This window comes from Hevea brasiliensis, chromosome 13 (genome assembly GCF_030052815.1).
Source record: "Hevea brasiliensis isolate MT/VB/25A 57/8 chromosome 13, ASM3005281v1, whole genome shotgun sequence".
NCBI lineage: Eukaryota > Viridiplantae > Streptophyta > Magnoliopsida > Malpighiales > Euphorbiaceae > Hevea > Hevea brasiliensis.
The window spans coordinates 85,343,497-85,359,148 of NC_079505.1; the positions used below are offsets into that span (position 1 = coordinate 85,343,497).

The window sequence follows — 15,652 nt, forward strand, 5'->3', positions numbered from 1 at the left end:
CACAATAAAAAAAAATAACATTTACGAAAATAATTAGACACTATTATATAATTCTTTAATTATTACTCACTACGTTAAATCTCTATCGAATAAAAGAAATCTATACACGATAGTTAATATCATTAAATATATGGTAATGACTATACAATATGAAAATCACATGCAATGGGACGAACCATCCAAGTCAATTCTTCCTTGAGATATATCCTACTCAAGTAAGCAATTAAGAACCCTACCGCTCAACTTTATGTGTTGTCTAGTTTAATATCTGTATAATCACAACCACAATATGAAAGAATCATGTCCTACGAGTCCACTATCATAAAAGACAAGGAGAGTAGACTTGTTTCCTTTTTCTCTTATTTTGCACAAATTGTTGTAATTGAATGTTGTTTTCCAATTAGCTTAAGTTACAGTTGTGGGAGAAATATTCTTGATTATAATCAAATTATAATAATTTTAAAATAGAAGCCAGTTTGGTGGGTTTGGATTTCCACTTAGCCATGATGAGTGGGGATCATATGCCACCACATTTTATTTTATTTTTAATAAAGAAGAGTGGGAAACGGAAGAAAATGTCACAAACTCACTATATGCAATTGCAAGAAAGGAAAACGTAAATCACAATCAAGTCCACCCAACATTTTAGATTCAATTCTCTAAATCACTGATTGCAGATAGTGACCTTTAACTAGTAAACTCATCCGTGTGCTACAGCTACCAAAAGAAAGAGCCAGCCAGGGAACAACGTAGATAATGGTGGAGAAAGTGGGCATGATACTATAAAGTGGTCCTATTTAATAATGCACAGGTTTGAATAATCTGCAGTGCTGCAGAAAATGCCACGAAAACCACCTTCATTAGGTTCGAGTAGGCATGTGTAGATGGAAAGGTGTCACCCCCATGAGGGTGGCACTTGATATGAACAGGAAAACCTAGCAGTCTCTCAAACTGAAACAGGGGATAGCTTTCTCCATATCACATAAAAAAGGGTATAAAATAAGTGGTGTGATTACAAGGGCCAGATTCACCAGGAAAGCAACTTTATTTTTCACACATAAGGTGTCTCTAACACCAGAAGCCAAATTAATTGGTGTTTCCACAAAGTAAGAAGCTTGTGCAAAATAATATACTATAAGCATTTTGTATGGCATCATAAGTTTTCTCAGTATAATAATACTTCAGTAGATTAGATGCCTTTACATTCAACAATATTGAGATCCCTATATAATGCACAATTACTTAGAGAAACAATTCAAAGAATTTTTCACTTTCAAGGAATGTAATACATAGGATTTGGAAGCTTGAATGAGCGATTTGACGTAGGAGAACCCAGTAAATCGCTCCATTGGTCACCAGAGTTTCCTAGAATTCGATATCCTTCTTTCACCATTTCACTTCTTTTCTCTGACTTGTATATTGTCGCTAGTTTCCCATGATCATCAGAAGCCCTGCACAGAATGAGAGACCAAGAAAGAGTAGGCAATCAGGATGGTAATGTAGAAAAATTATTACAAGTTCAATAGTAAAATTTGTATAGGCTTCTTCACACTAGAAATGAACATCCATCATGATTGAGAGGACAAAATAACAGGAAGTAAATGAAAGCAGCAGAAAACTAACAAAACAAAATTTCAAACTATCATTATGGATTTTTTATGACAGTTACCAAAGTTTCCTCATTTTTTTCACTTGTCCTTAATCATTCGGCATGAAATTCATTTACAAACACAATTATTAACTCAATTCCTAAGAGGAAAGGAGCACTGATGATGATCACATGGAAAACCGATTGTAAAATAGTATCTCATATTGTGGGTCCTCTGTTCAACAGTAAAACTTACTGTTTCTTTAGCCAAAAATCAAGCGATAAAATTTTGCACCTTTCATGGTAATTCAACCATCTCTAGCCAAAGAAATAACAAAAGGGCTGGCCTGGATTAATGCCCCAAAAAGTTCAGGCCTGGTTGACTCAGTCTTCAAAAACAGTTTTTTGTTCTCAGATCAGCATGAATCCAGCATCTTAGAAACTGTTGTCAGCAACATTGCTTAGAAAAAGCACAATTTCAGGGAACAGCTAAACAATTTTTTTTTTCACCCTCACAGTTAACCATTTCCATTCCACAGAGAAGAAAACAAAATCACATCTTCCGTGTATATTCTCATGTTCTTATCAAAGGAAAGCATGTTTCAGAATTAATCCTACAGGCTTAGCTGAAAAGCCCTATTAAGACTGTTTTAATCTTTTCAAAAAAGATGTGCATATTCTCATGTTCTTATCAAAGGAAAGCATGTTTCAGAATTAATCCTACAGGATCAGCTGGAAAGCCCTATTAAGACTGTTTTAATCTCTTAAAAGACTAGTACTTGGCAACGTTTCATGTCAGTGTTTTCCATTATTGGCACCAAATTAACACTCTGAATAATCCCATAAATGCCACCAGCTTGGATTCTCCCAAGATCCCTTAGGCCTCTACCAAATATTAAGTTTTGCTTTCTTTCAAGTAGGATTTTTTATATGCTTCCCAAAGAATCAGATACAAACAGAAATTACACAGCTTTGCAATTGCTCATAAAACAGCAATAGAAACCCTACTCCCAAAAGAAATCATTTTCATTCTATCTTCAGAAATCTGTTCCAACACATACCAAATTGCTAAGTTAGCAAACCTCGAAATAACTCTATCCTTCCATAACCAAATAAGAAGGCACTCACTAGAAAATAATGCATTCAACAAGGTATGGAACAACTAATACTAGCAGGTGCTTACCATTTCTGACATTTTGAATAAACTCATTAACACAAAAAGGAAAACGAGATATGATTACAGATTATCTATTTGAAGCGCATCAAAAGAATGAATATTCACCAGAGTTATCACCCAGTAACCCAGAGACACAATTTCACCAAAGGAAGAGCTATCGCACTCATGGGAATAGAAGATATGAAAGGATCTAACATCTAGTGTCAGGATATCTAAGTAAAGGAACACTGGGCCATCCACTTTTAAAATATTATTATATTTTGACAGCCATCACAGTGCAATAGCACACACAGAGAATGTTCAAACAAAAAAGATGAATGGAAAGAAATCTCCCTCTAAAGAAATTGCATAAGAAGATAGAATTTGAACAGAGATGCTAAGTTTTACCAATCATTCTAAACTGTCTCCATATATTTTGACTTGTGATTATCAATGTAATAATGTATGCATATATGTGCATATAAGACTGCTGTATATATAAGCAAAACCCATGGAAAATGCCGTAACAGACAGGCATATTTATCTATTGTCACACTTAAAACATTAAAAAAAAAAAAAAAAAAAAAAAAAAAATCAAAATTCCATCTTTCGTCAATCACAAAGTTTCCATGCTCACCTCAAAATAAGCTTGTCCCAATCCTGAAAACCTGCATTGATCAAGTTCTCCTCAGTGACACTCCTTTGCTTCTCACTGCGTCCTGTTAGCAAGAAAACCTTGAAGCCTAAACCCAGAACCTCCTTATAGAGTTTTAAACTGGGCTCTATAGCCGGTGCCACAGCCTTCCCAACCCACTTATCAAACTCCACTGGATCAAAAATCTCCAAGCTACAATTTGCCAAAATTAAAAAAGAATTAATTATTTGTTGCAAAATACCCAATGCGCTGATTCAAAGTCAATAGAAAGCTATTAGATTCTTCATCCTTTTTGGTCACTATGGTACAAATAAATTCAGAGAAAATTACTAATGAATCTTATGCTCTGCAGCGTTCAGTTTCCTCACAATAACAGTTAAAATTCAACTTACGCAAAGTTGCAATAGATCCGATTTCTTACATGTTTTGGCTTTCTCAAGTCCCAAATATGGAAGATTTTAATTACCAATTTTATATTCACCATTTTCTTCCTCATATTTTCACAGCAACTAAATAGAATTTAAACACAATATACGCAATATTGAAAGAGAAATTCAAACTAGCAGTTTCTTCAGGCTTGACATTACTTGAAACGTAAGTTTTAAATCTAAGATTCCATTTCGCAATATGTTTCCTACATTTATCTGCAACCAAAAAATCAATCAACATTCAACAAAATCCAAAACCCTATAATAGTCCTTACCCATAACCATGGTCAGCATAGTAAGGGAGATTGGAGAGCAAAGTTTCGTCAACATCGAACACCCAAGCATCCTGGCCATCCCCACTCATTTGGACACTCTTGGCATAAACTCCAGCCTCATTCGACACCCTCTCGAGATCGAGTCGATAACCCCTTCCCATCACGTAATCTCTGACATACTCTGCACACTCCTGCGGAATCGTTTTCCACGGATTCAAATTGTTAGCCTCCGCCGCAAATCTCCAGCTGGTACACTGCAATTGGAGCTCATTGTCCAATTGCTTGAATTGGGTAGTTTCGATTATGTTCTCCGGGTATTCAAGGATCAAAGGCCGAGGTAGAAGGTGAGAATTTAACGGTTCATTAGAGAAAGCGAGGGAAAACAAGGAAAAGAAAAGGAACAACCCTGGCAAAAGCATTATGAGGATTTTGATTTGGGAATTGGGAGAATGTATCAAATGATGGGAATTGAGGAAATGGGATTTTGACTCCGATTATTATAGAAGGGAATCTGTAAAAAATTGAATCTTAAGAATCCTCTCTGGTTTCTTTTTTTTTTTTTTCTGGGGAAGGAGAAAAAAGCAAAAGGTGAGTGGATGAATAGATTAGATAAAAAGAAAATCCTTTTCTTGGTGAAGGATAAGAAAAGAGGAAGACCCTTTAAAACAGTAACCTTCCTTTCCTGTTTTCTGCAGCTACAGAGAAATGGAGAGGAAGGAGCGAAGTAACGTGTTGGCAAAACGAAGAAGAAGAGTAACGGATTTGGGTTTTGAATATTCGGTTTTTTTTTTGTTCTTTTTTCATTTTTTGCTTTCGGATCTGGAGGGAAAGTCAGAGGCAGAAATGGGCCGGGTGGGTTTTTCCGTGATGCGGATTCTCATATGTGGCTGAACCTGATTGGTTGATGTTAAGCGTGGAAAGCATAAAATTATTTTTATTCCAATAAAAGCTCCATTTATAAATTGACATGTGGAGTCCCAAGTGTTGTCGAGAGAAAACGTATTTTATCATTTAGTATTTATTAATTTATATTTGTATTTATTGTTAATTTTAATTTTTAAATTGTTTATTTATTCTGTTTAATGTTGTAGGTGTAGGTAAAATGACTACATCTCAAATACTTAAGAGGAGGTTACCTTGTCTTTATCTTTATATATATATATATATATATATATATATATATATATATATATATATATATATATATATTGATGGAGAAAAATGGGCTTATGTAAATTAAAGGCAACTAGCATGAAATAAAGTTAAAAATAAAAATATATATTGAAAGAAAGGAAAATAAAAAATAAAGGTTGTCTGTTTATTTGAAAAAAAAAAATTAAAATATATATTATTTTTATGGAAATAAAAATAAGAAAAAAAAGAAAATTATGACAAATATATAAATTTATGTTACGTATTTTTAAAAAACGAAAAAGGTAGTTTTGTAATTTTCTTATGAAAAGCAACTTGCTTTCACAGTGTCTGTCTCTTTATTTTTTTATTGACATAGAGACTTGTTCTCAGAACTCTTGGCTTTTTGAAGTCAAAGCCAAATGAAATGATTGTATAATTATATAATTTTTATTATAAAAAATATATATTTGTTATTCTGTAATAGTTATAAAATTATTTTATATAAATTAAATTATCACTTATGCCTGACATGAAAGACTGGTCATTCGAAATCTCACATTTATTACGGATGATGTATATTTATAATTTATATAAATTAATATGTCTTAGTAAAATTTTCATAATTTTATTAAAAGATTTGTCCGACCACTAAATAATAAAAAAATTACTTTTATTTTTATAATAAATATAATTAATTAATTAATTCTTATATTATACCACACTAATAATTTTAAATATTAATAACTATTTAAAATTTTTATAAAAATAAATATATTTTATTCAATTTTCCACTACTTAATAATTTACTTATTAAATAATTTAATGATTGTTAAAATTTTAATTTTAAAAGTTAATTAATCAAACTTATTTATTTATATTAATAGATATGATATTTAATTAATTTATATTTAATATTTTTTTTTCTAACTTACCCATTGAACTGTTAGACTAATTGGTTGAACTTGAACCAATAGCCCAGACTCGATCCCTCAACTGGATCAAGGCCTGAACCAATAAACATGCAACAAACCAAAACTGTGGCGGGAACACATAACAAGCATTTAACCAGAGAGAGAGGAGAAGAAGAAGAAGAAGAAGAAGAATTAGACAAAAAATAGGAATTACAGGTGTGTTCTGTGCCATATGTTCATCTTTATAATCACCCAAAAATAGCATCATGAATTATATACGACAACGATAATTTATGCTCTCAATTCTATTTACACAACACCCATTCATTCTAAGGACCTCTATAAAAAAAAATTCCCTGGTGTGTTAACCTGACAATGAACAGAAGGCAATCTGTCATTGCTTATTAGACTTCCACTCCATGATTGCAGACAGAAGTGTATAGTTTGGTAAGAGATTCTTATTTGGCAAAGGCAAATTTGTCATTGGTGATTTATCATTCTCTTCAAGCCATTTCTCAATTGCTTTGCGGTCATAAGTGTATCCATCCGAAGCAACACAAGGGTCAATCATTATATCCTGTAAAAAGAAGCAAATAATAAGACCTTTTCTTTGTTTGAAGGATTGCATAGCAGTGCTAGAAAATTATGAGGTCGTACCTTTAATATCGGGCAGATGAAGTGGCTAGGAGGTGTGGGGTGAATACTGGAAGTTGTATCTCGGGCCTTATCAGCAATCTCCTTCAATCTCTCTAGTGCAGGAAGTACTTGATCTTTCAAATCAGGTCTGTCCCTTCGACGCAACTCGGCACATCTTAGTCCCAGTAAAGCCAATTCTTTTGTCTCTTCATGTGGCCAATTCCCAGCTTCTGAATCTAAAATCTCCAATAAACGACCATCATCAATTGCTGTTTCCATTATGTGTGTCAATGCTTTTGCTGGTTTTGCAGTCAGCAACTGCAAAATTACCATCCCAAAGGCATAAACATCTGATTTTGGAGAAACCAGCCCAGTTCTTTGATATTCAGGATCTATGTAGCAGAGTGTCCCTACTAGCCCTGTGTCCTTGTACGTTGTGGTTGCAAAGGAAGCATCTGTATTGAGCACCGTTGAAAGGCCAACATCACCAATCTTGCTCACAAGGTTGTGATCAAGTAAGATGTTAGCTGGTTTCATATCACGATGAATAATTGGCTTTGGCTTAGAGTTGTGAAGAAAAACAAGAGCTGAGGCCACTTCCCAAGCTATTCGGTACCTTTCAAACCATGGGATTGGTGGTGTATTGTTCACCCTGAGTAGCCTATCCTCCAAGCTACCATTCTCCATATACTCATAAACTAGGCAACCGTGATCCGAACAAGCACCAAGAAGGATAAGCAAATGTGGGTGACGAATTTTACTTAAGATCTCAAGCTGAAATCCAAGAGAAAGCAAAACAACATATCAACTTAAAATTCAGGTTCAGAATACCTCCTCCCACAATTATAAAAGAGTTTGTTCTGGTATGTCAACGCTGCAGGAGGACAAAGGATTTTCACATACCATTTCTAGAAAAAAGTCATATTGTCCCTTTTCTATTATAGTGCATAAAACCAGAGGCCAATAAAACTTTGAGCAAGAAAAAAGCTTTCCCGTGAGAAAATATTCAGGGAAGCTTACACTTCGTTTGGGAGGAGTGTAAGGAGGTAAGGTAAGGTTTTTTAAAGGCAAGGAAAAGTAATGGAAGGTAAGGGAAGGTTTTTCAATATTATATTGTTTGGGAGGAAGGTAAGGTAAATGATGGTTTATTATCCTATCCAAAGGCATGGGAAGGTAAGTATTAATAATAACTAATGTTTAATTTATAAAAACCTTCACAACACTCCAATTTGGTGAGTTGAGAAACTGAGGGTTTTGGAGGTTTTCAAAACCTCCAAAAACCTTACCTTTCCTATAAAACCTCCCTCCCAAACAAGTCCTTAGGTAGAAGGTTCAAAATTAATCAATTGAACAAGAAAGGAAAGTTTCATACCCTGAATAAGCAGAAACCATAAATTACTTCAAGAAATTTCATATTAGAAATAATGCCCTTGAAGCACCAAGAGCACATAATTACTCCAAAACTAAAAGCAAATCAAGTTCACTGCACATTTTGTTATGTAGTTTTGTTTTATTATTAATGAAGATATATGTTTGTAAGAAAACATGAAACTTCCATACCTCCTGCTGAAATTGCTTAGAATTTTGATTCTCTATTGAATGGAGGACTTTCACTGCTGCAGTTGTGTGATGCAAACTGCACTTATACACAGTTCCATATGCTCCCATTCCAATTTTAAGATCGTCTGAGAATGATGAGGTTGCAGACACAATCTCTTCCCATGTGAATTTCTGGTATTGCTGCACTGGACCCACAAGAGCATTCTGAAGCTTCTCTTTTTCTTTGGCATCACGCATGGCTTTAAGCTCAGCTTCTTGCCTTCGTGAAGCTTCTCTCTCAGCACATGTCCTTGTGTATTCAGCTTCCCTTAGTGCAGCTTTACTCCTTTCCTTCTCCTGTCTTGCTAATTCTTTAGCCTTCTCCTCTCTAAAGTTTATTTCCTTGAGCTTTATTGCTTCTTCCAAACGACGTGTACTAAGATCATTCAACTGAGAAAAATGTAATGGAACACATCAATTTAAATGAAAAGACAAGGATACAGAACTGATAGAAAACCAGAACAAGTCCTGTCAGCCAAAATGACCAGTATGATGCCAGAACTAACCTTCCGAGAAGCATCAATAGCCTCACTTTGAGCCATGGCATATATTCCTCGAACGTGTCTAAGTTCAATCCTCAGCTTTTCTAGCTCAAAGTTAATAACTGCCTGCTGATTGAAAAGCAAGATATAACTTCAGTGGTCATACAAATACAATCTACATTGAACTAGATGTTCTGAATTCGCTTATTCCAGATTAATATCTATTCAAAATAGTAAATGTTGTTTAAAGATTAACATAAATGCATTTCTACAATCAAATATTTTAAACCAAACTTCTGGGCACTAACAAAATACCACATCTTCAAGTTCAACAGAGTTTTAGCAGAAATAATTTAGAAGTGAATAATTTCATAAAATTTACCACATAGCATAGGATGAATAAATTCTCATAAAAATATTTGGACCTGCATAATCACTAAACTTTAATATATAGCACATTGCAATGTAATTTTCATATAAAGTGAAATCAATTTTAAATAGAAGATTTAAAGCTTTATTCCAATAATATAAAAGAACACATTCGTGCATCTATAAAATTAACTACCAGCATGTGAGCTATTTTTCCGAGAATCAGATTCAAGTAGTATAAAATATGCCCCAAATGGATGTCCTCTGATATGTATCCGATGACCAAGCCAAAAGAAAATGCTATAGTTACCTGGCTTTCAGATGAAGAGTAATCTGTGAGCATATCTGAGGTGGAAGCTTGATCAGACGCCCATGATTGGTAATCAGTTGGGAAGCTTTTGCAACTAGAACTCTGACTGGTTGGATGTCCATTTTCTGAAGTACTAGGCCAAGAACTCACTGCATAATTCCCTTCCTCAATATCCAGAGAACGGCACCTTGAATGATTGGTCTCGATAGAATTTGTTCTTGTATGGAGAAGGCCCTGGTTTATAGTTGAAATGGCTTGAACTTCAACGTCCAGAGACTGGCATCTCGAATGATTGGTCTCAATGGAATTTGTTCTTGTGTCAAGAAGACCCTGGTTTATAGTTGAAAGAGCTTGAAATCGCTGCATTGGCAGGGAAGGAGAATGGAATTGAGAATATGATGCAATTGAAACAGCATCTGCACATTACAGAAAACCAAATAAAAGATGTGGTAAAACTTTCATTGGCCTACACAAAGAAAAAATTGTCAGCCAGAAAACTGAAAGCTCCGCAACGCCATTAGATTTTAATCGATCTTATTTTATAATAAATATTTGTATATTTCAAGAAGCCAAACAAAGTTGCTTAAGTTTCTTATCATGTAAGTTATGCTGGAAGTCTTAGCAGAGGCTGACAATGCAGCGAAAAAAATTATGAAGTCTATAGTTTTTTTTTTTTTTTTTTACCAGATATGAAGTTTACAGTTGATTACATAGTTAATTCTCAGTCGGCTATAAATAAACCTGAATATATGAAAAATCTAGCAATGCTATGACCGTAAAGAAAAAAGCAAAAATGAATGTATAGAAGAGTGAATATGAGAATTAAGTGATCATTTAATGTAAAGCATAATGGATGCAGCAATAATTTATCGTTTCCATTCTATTATGAGTGTGAGAAATATATTTCTATATGCTGTACAACATAAGTTGCAGTCTTGGAGTGCAGAAACATGGCCACATCACTTTCTAAGATGCTAATAAATAGATTACGTAGACAATTTAATTATCAAATATTAAATATCACAGTAACAAAAGGCTGGAAGAAACAAAAAAAGATTCTGTTCAAGGTTATCATGGGCTACAGTTGATAGACGCTTGAATCTTTATATGTTAATCATTCCCCAAAAAACTCCTTATGCATGCAGGTGAAATTATTTTATTTGTTCATAACATCCGGCTCAAATTGTAGGTACAATTACCTGTTTGTAAGCTCAAAGTGTGACTTGATGAGCTATTAGTAGAACTTGTAACACTGCTGTCATCTCTAATGCTTCCATTTGTCTCCAAATCTGATGGCCGGATGGATGACAATTTTCCTTTTGAAACAGCATAGACTGTACAAAAATTTGGGGTGCATGTGGAGATTCTAGAGGACAGATCATTTCCTTTGAGTTTCCTGAAAAAAATATCTTGTCAACAAGAGTTTCTTGAAAATGAGAATCCACAGCAAAAGAACTATGATATGATTATGGTCAGTGTTCTTTCATCTTGCAGTATTTCTGTTCTCCACAATTACCACAAAAAGTAAACAGCTCTATGTTCCTTCATCTTCTTGTATCCATAGGCATTCTGTTTCCAAATATCGAAAGTAAGATACTTGGTATAGCACTGCCGCATACAATCTGGAATTGTTCAGTCATCATTAATTGATATTATCACTTTAATTTCCATTAACATCAGGATTTTGTATGATGAAATTATACTTCTGTTTGCACAAATCATGAAACCTTCTCTACTTTTGGAGACTTTCTGAACAGACTTATAAACCAACAATGATGTGAGGCTTAGATCTTTTTCTAATCCAGTTGTCACTGGTTATGTGACTGTTACATAACAAATTATAATTCAAAGCAGCACTAGATATTCGTAGAAAATGGGCAGATATAACAGGCATTCTAGCATTCAAGTTTGAACATAATTAAGGAATGCTAGCACAATAATTGGATTTTACACCATCTATGTACCTTGTAAACATGCCACAAGAAGAAGCTCCAATAACAAGCTTCTTGATAGTGCACTTAGCAACTTCCTCTGCTATTGCATTAGCCACATCATCTGATTCAATCACGATAACATCTACTTGCACCTATATCCAGAAGGGAGGCTTTTAAGTTCTAGTTTTTCAACATTCACTTACAAAACTCAACCCTACCACCTAACACCCAGGGGAGAGAGAGAGAGAGAGAGAGGGACCTTTCTCTGAGTACACATGTTTTTATAAGGAAGAAGCATTTGATTTGCCTGCCACTCCTTTTCCTTCTTATAAGCTGCTGCTACATCCTCTCGTACTTGTGATATAGGAATCGAATTTCCCACTGACAAGAAAATAAAATCAGATGGTCAGAAAAAGATAACCGAGTTAATTTTGATTATGAATCTCTTCATCTTTCTCTTTATCAAAGTTGATGTCTCAAATAGTTTTTCAGACGATATTCCCATGAAAATAAACCCCCAAACATAACCATCTGTATCCCTTTTTCCAACATTCTGATACGAGAACACGCATCCTTCCAGTCTATTCAAATCTACAATCATTTGCAAAAACATTAACATCAATCTAGAATTAGTTAGCGTGGTTTTCCCCCATTTTGCAAAAACATTAACATCAATCTAGAATTAGTTAGCGTGGTTTTCCCCCTTTCTTGGGAAACAAACAGAAGAGAAGTAGCTTACTTGGCGTAGGGACACTAGTAATCTTGGGGCAAACATGCAACAACTTGAACAAAACCTTTTCCTCTTGAATGAACTTTTCCAATGCCCATTTCACAACATGTTTGCTTTTGGTTTTTCCATTGATAGCCATCCCAACAGTTAAAGACAGTGGTGGAGGCAACCCAAGTACTTTTTGAGCCTCAATTATTTCACTTCCCTCCATTACTCAGCCACTGCTTTATGACACCCAATTGTCTATGCCACTAGAATAAAAACCATAATTGAAGTTAGTAATTAGTAACACAAAACTGGACAACATTCAAAACCAATTGGAGACTTTGAAGCACGCCAATAAAATTTGAATTTTACCCCAAATTTACTCATGTAACTCAAAAATGATATAAAGCTTAACCTACCGGGAAGAAATTACAGAACCAATTACTTTCAACAGACACTGCAAAAAAAAAAAAAAAAAAAAAAGGTTGAAGATAATGGCTAGAGAGAGAGATGAAGAATTAGAAATTAGAATCAGATATCATGTCAAAACATCCTTGCTTTGCAAAGGGCAAAAAATCTTAAATTTTGAAGGATTTTTCCAGAAAACGCAGTAGTGGACTGGGAACTATACAAAATCAAACGCGTTTAAACACAGACAACATTCGACTCCAAGGGAAAAAAATACGTGAAAACCCAGAAATACATACAGAAGAAGAAGAGCAGAGGAAGTCTCAAAACAAGAGACAGACGGAAATTGTACATACCAGTAGTTCAGAACGTCGAACCCTTGTCTGTCTGGAGCTCGTTTCGGATTGTAGAATAGAAACCCATCATTCATATCCAATTCAAACTTTTGAATAAACTTGAACTCTGACGTTTCGAGGCTTTTATATACTACAACTGGAAATAAAGAAATTATGGTTAGTTTAGGGAAGGTAGATGACGCAAAACAGAGTACCCAACAAGGAAGGATAAATTGCCTCTAAAAAATGAAGGCAACCGAGCCGTGAGGCATTTGCTCATCTCTGACAATAACCATCATTCTCTATCAATCTATATTTTTAAATTAAACTGTGTTATCACAATTTCTATTGATGCAATGAAATGATTATTGTCAAAGGGGCAAAATGTCCTGGTTTCTTTGTTTTACTTGTGGAATTTTTGTTGCCACCCAAGCGATTGTTGTTTGGCTCTTAACAAGACCAAAATTTTTTTATCTTTTCCTTAGCATAGGGTGATTATTTTAAGAAGCAACAAAGAAGATTGTTTCTTTTACGCTTGGTACCACTGTATTAGCAGTTAAGATTCAAGAGAGTTGGCTGGGACCAGACTCAGTGTTCTCCGCAAGAAACTAAAAAAGATTAACACCTTCCAACGACCCCTGTCATTACCTGCCAAGGAAATATTTAAAGCATCTATCTACGAAATGAGGGAGAAACTTGTCCCACGTGAACCTGTCCGTCTCTTTATCTAATAAATCCAATAATAAAGCAATCACAGAAGTACACAGCTTTTTCACTCCCTTCCACGAAGGTAACCAGTACGATTTGGAAGTATAAAATGCATTCAAACAAAAGACAGGGCACGAGCATATATCACATTTAAGCAAAGGTCCAACGCGGTTTTAATTTCCTGGAAGAAGAATTTTATTAATTTATTTTCGGCGGAGTCAAATGAGAAAGATGATGTGAATTTGTTGACTTTGGGGGCTGAAATTTATTAGGTGTGCAATGAACTATGTAGGGCATAGTGCAGTGTACTTGTAGCACCTAGGTTTCCAGAACCCAGACCTGGAGGAGACGTGGTCAAAGTCGTCGCAAAGATCAAGATTCCTCTTTTATCCGGCTAAGATACTAAATAATCTTTTGATTTGATTCGCAAGTTTAGGCCAAAGCTTGGAAGACTTTTCCTTTTCTCCTCTAACTATCCAATCTATATATTTACATAAATTTATATAAATATTAGTATTTTTTTATGTGTATTACATATTATTTATATTTATTATATATATTTATAACTTATTTTTTATATAAAATTTAAAAAAAAATTCATGTTAATTAATTAATAAACTTTTAAATTCATAAAAAAAATTTATTCAAATAAGTATAATAATACAAAAAAATTAAAAAAATAAATTAAATATTTAAATTGAAAATTATGAAAATACATAAAAAAAATCATTTTATATATATATATATAATATTTTTCTTAAATAGATTCTATCCAAGCAAAAGTAGCTATTATCTTGAAAAAAGATAATGAAAATCAAAACTTTATTGACACAAAAATCCTATTCAAGGAAAAAAAATAGTAAAAAAATTATATAACTTTTTAAATTTTACTTGATTATATAATTTACCATCTTTAAACTCGATTTTATGAATAATTTTAAATATTTATATATATTTTAAGAATCATAAAGCTTTATTTAAAGGAATATTCGTGAATAATACAGTAATAAGAAAATCTGTCATGGTTCAAAGTATCTCTAGCAATAGCATGAACTGCTCTACTGACAAGCCTAAGAGAAAAAAAAGCCCGTTGTTGAAACAGTTTTTAACAACCAAGAATAACACTGCCAAACTCGAAAAGTCATCTACATCGATGTTCGTTGGATCTAGGAGTGGGTACTATTTATTTTCAACGGAATAAATTAAATTAAATTATTTTAATTTATTAATTTAATTTATTTTTAAATTAAATTAATTTAATTTAATTTTATATTTTAAAAATTTTATTTATTTTGATATGATTCAATTTTAAAGAGAAAAAAATTGATTGAATCAAATTGAATTGGATAGTTTTATTATTTTTAAATTTATTTATTTTTATATGAAATATATGTAATTTTATATGTATAAATTATTTAATTTTATTAATTAATAATTATTAGGTTTTAAATTAAGTTTAAAATTAAATTAAATAATTTGAAAATTAAATTTAAATTAAAAAATAATTAAAATTCAAAAATTGATATGTTTAAATAGAATTGAATTAAAATAGAGCGATTCAATTCAATTTTTCATTCATTTCAATTCGATTTGATTTTTAAAATTTAATTTAATTTTAATAATTTTATCTAATTCGATTCGATTTGAACCGAATACTTAACCCTAACTAGGTCCGCATCATGCTTTTAACAGCCAAGACAACGCTTTCCTTAGGCTCATAGCCTCAGCAAGGTCAGGTGAGAGACATCCAACCCAATAACCAGTCACCCGCAGCAATAAATTTTTATATTGTTCATACATGATAATATAAATTATTTAAATAAATTAAGAATCCACTTATGGTTAGGCAAACGGCTAACCTTTACCTGGTAGTCGCCATTTTTTACTTTTTTTTTTTTTATTATTTTTTATAACAAAACCCAGTCGCCATTGACCTGTTAGTATCATGCATTGAGGCTGATCTGGAATGGGCCCACTGGCAACGGAGACCACACATTTTTATTTTTTTA

The 15,652-nt window shown here is 33.2% G+C and overlaps 2 protein-coding genes across 5 annotated transcripts; both read right to left on the minus strand.

The window, feature by feature from the left end:
* Window positions 1-1,026: 1,026 nt before the first annotated feature.
* Window positions 1,027-4,868, minus strand: LOC110669553 (acid phosphatase 1). The gene is made up of 3 exons (XM_021831262.2): window positions 4,103-4,868; window positions 3,382-3,591; window positions 1,027-1,451 (listed from the first exon to the last, which is right to left on the minus strand). The coding sequence occupies exons 1-3, from the start codon at window positions 4,519-4,521 to the stop codon at window positions 1,274-1,276; spliced, it is 807 nt and encodes a 268-aa protein (XP_021686954.2). The 5' UTR covers window positions 4,522-4,868; the 3' UTR covers window positions 1,027-1,273.
* A 1,450-nt stretch (window positions 4,869-6,318) lies between these two features.
* LOC110669551 (U-box domain-containing protein 35) lies at window positions 6,319-13,086 on the minus strand. Of its 4 annotated transcripts, none has more exons than XM_021831260.2 (11): window positions 12,957-13,048; window positions 12,612-12,649; window positions 12,217-12,458; window positions 11,737-11,858; window positions 11,508-11,629; window positions 10,743-10,939; window positions 9,544-9,959; window positions 8,889-8,990; window positions 8,344-8,772; window positions 6,805-7,557; window positions 6,319-6,724 (listed from the first exon to the last, which is right to left on the minus strand). In XM_021831260.2, the coding sequence occupies exons 3-11, from the start codon at window positions 12,416-12,418 to the stop codon at window positions 6,542-6,544; spliced, it is 2,526 nt and encodes an 841-aa protein (XP_021686952.2). In that variant the 5' UTR covers window positions 12,419-12,458; window positions 12,612-12,649; window positions 12,957-13,048; the 3' UTR covers window positions 6,319-6,541. The 4 variants fall into 4 exon arrangements, with proteins under 4 accessions (XP_021686952.2, XP_021686950.2, XP_021686951.2 ...); XM_021831258.2 differs by having other exon boundaries at window positions 8,889-8,993; XM_021831259.2 differs by lacking the exon at window positions 12,612-12,649 and having other exon boundaries at window positions 8,889-8,993; window positions 12,957-13,086.
* Window positions 13,087-15,652: the final 2,566 nt, after the last annotated feature.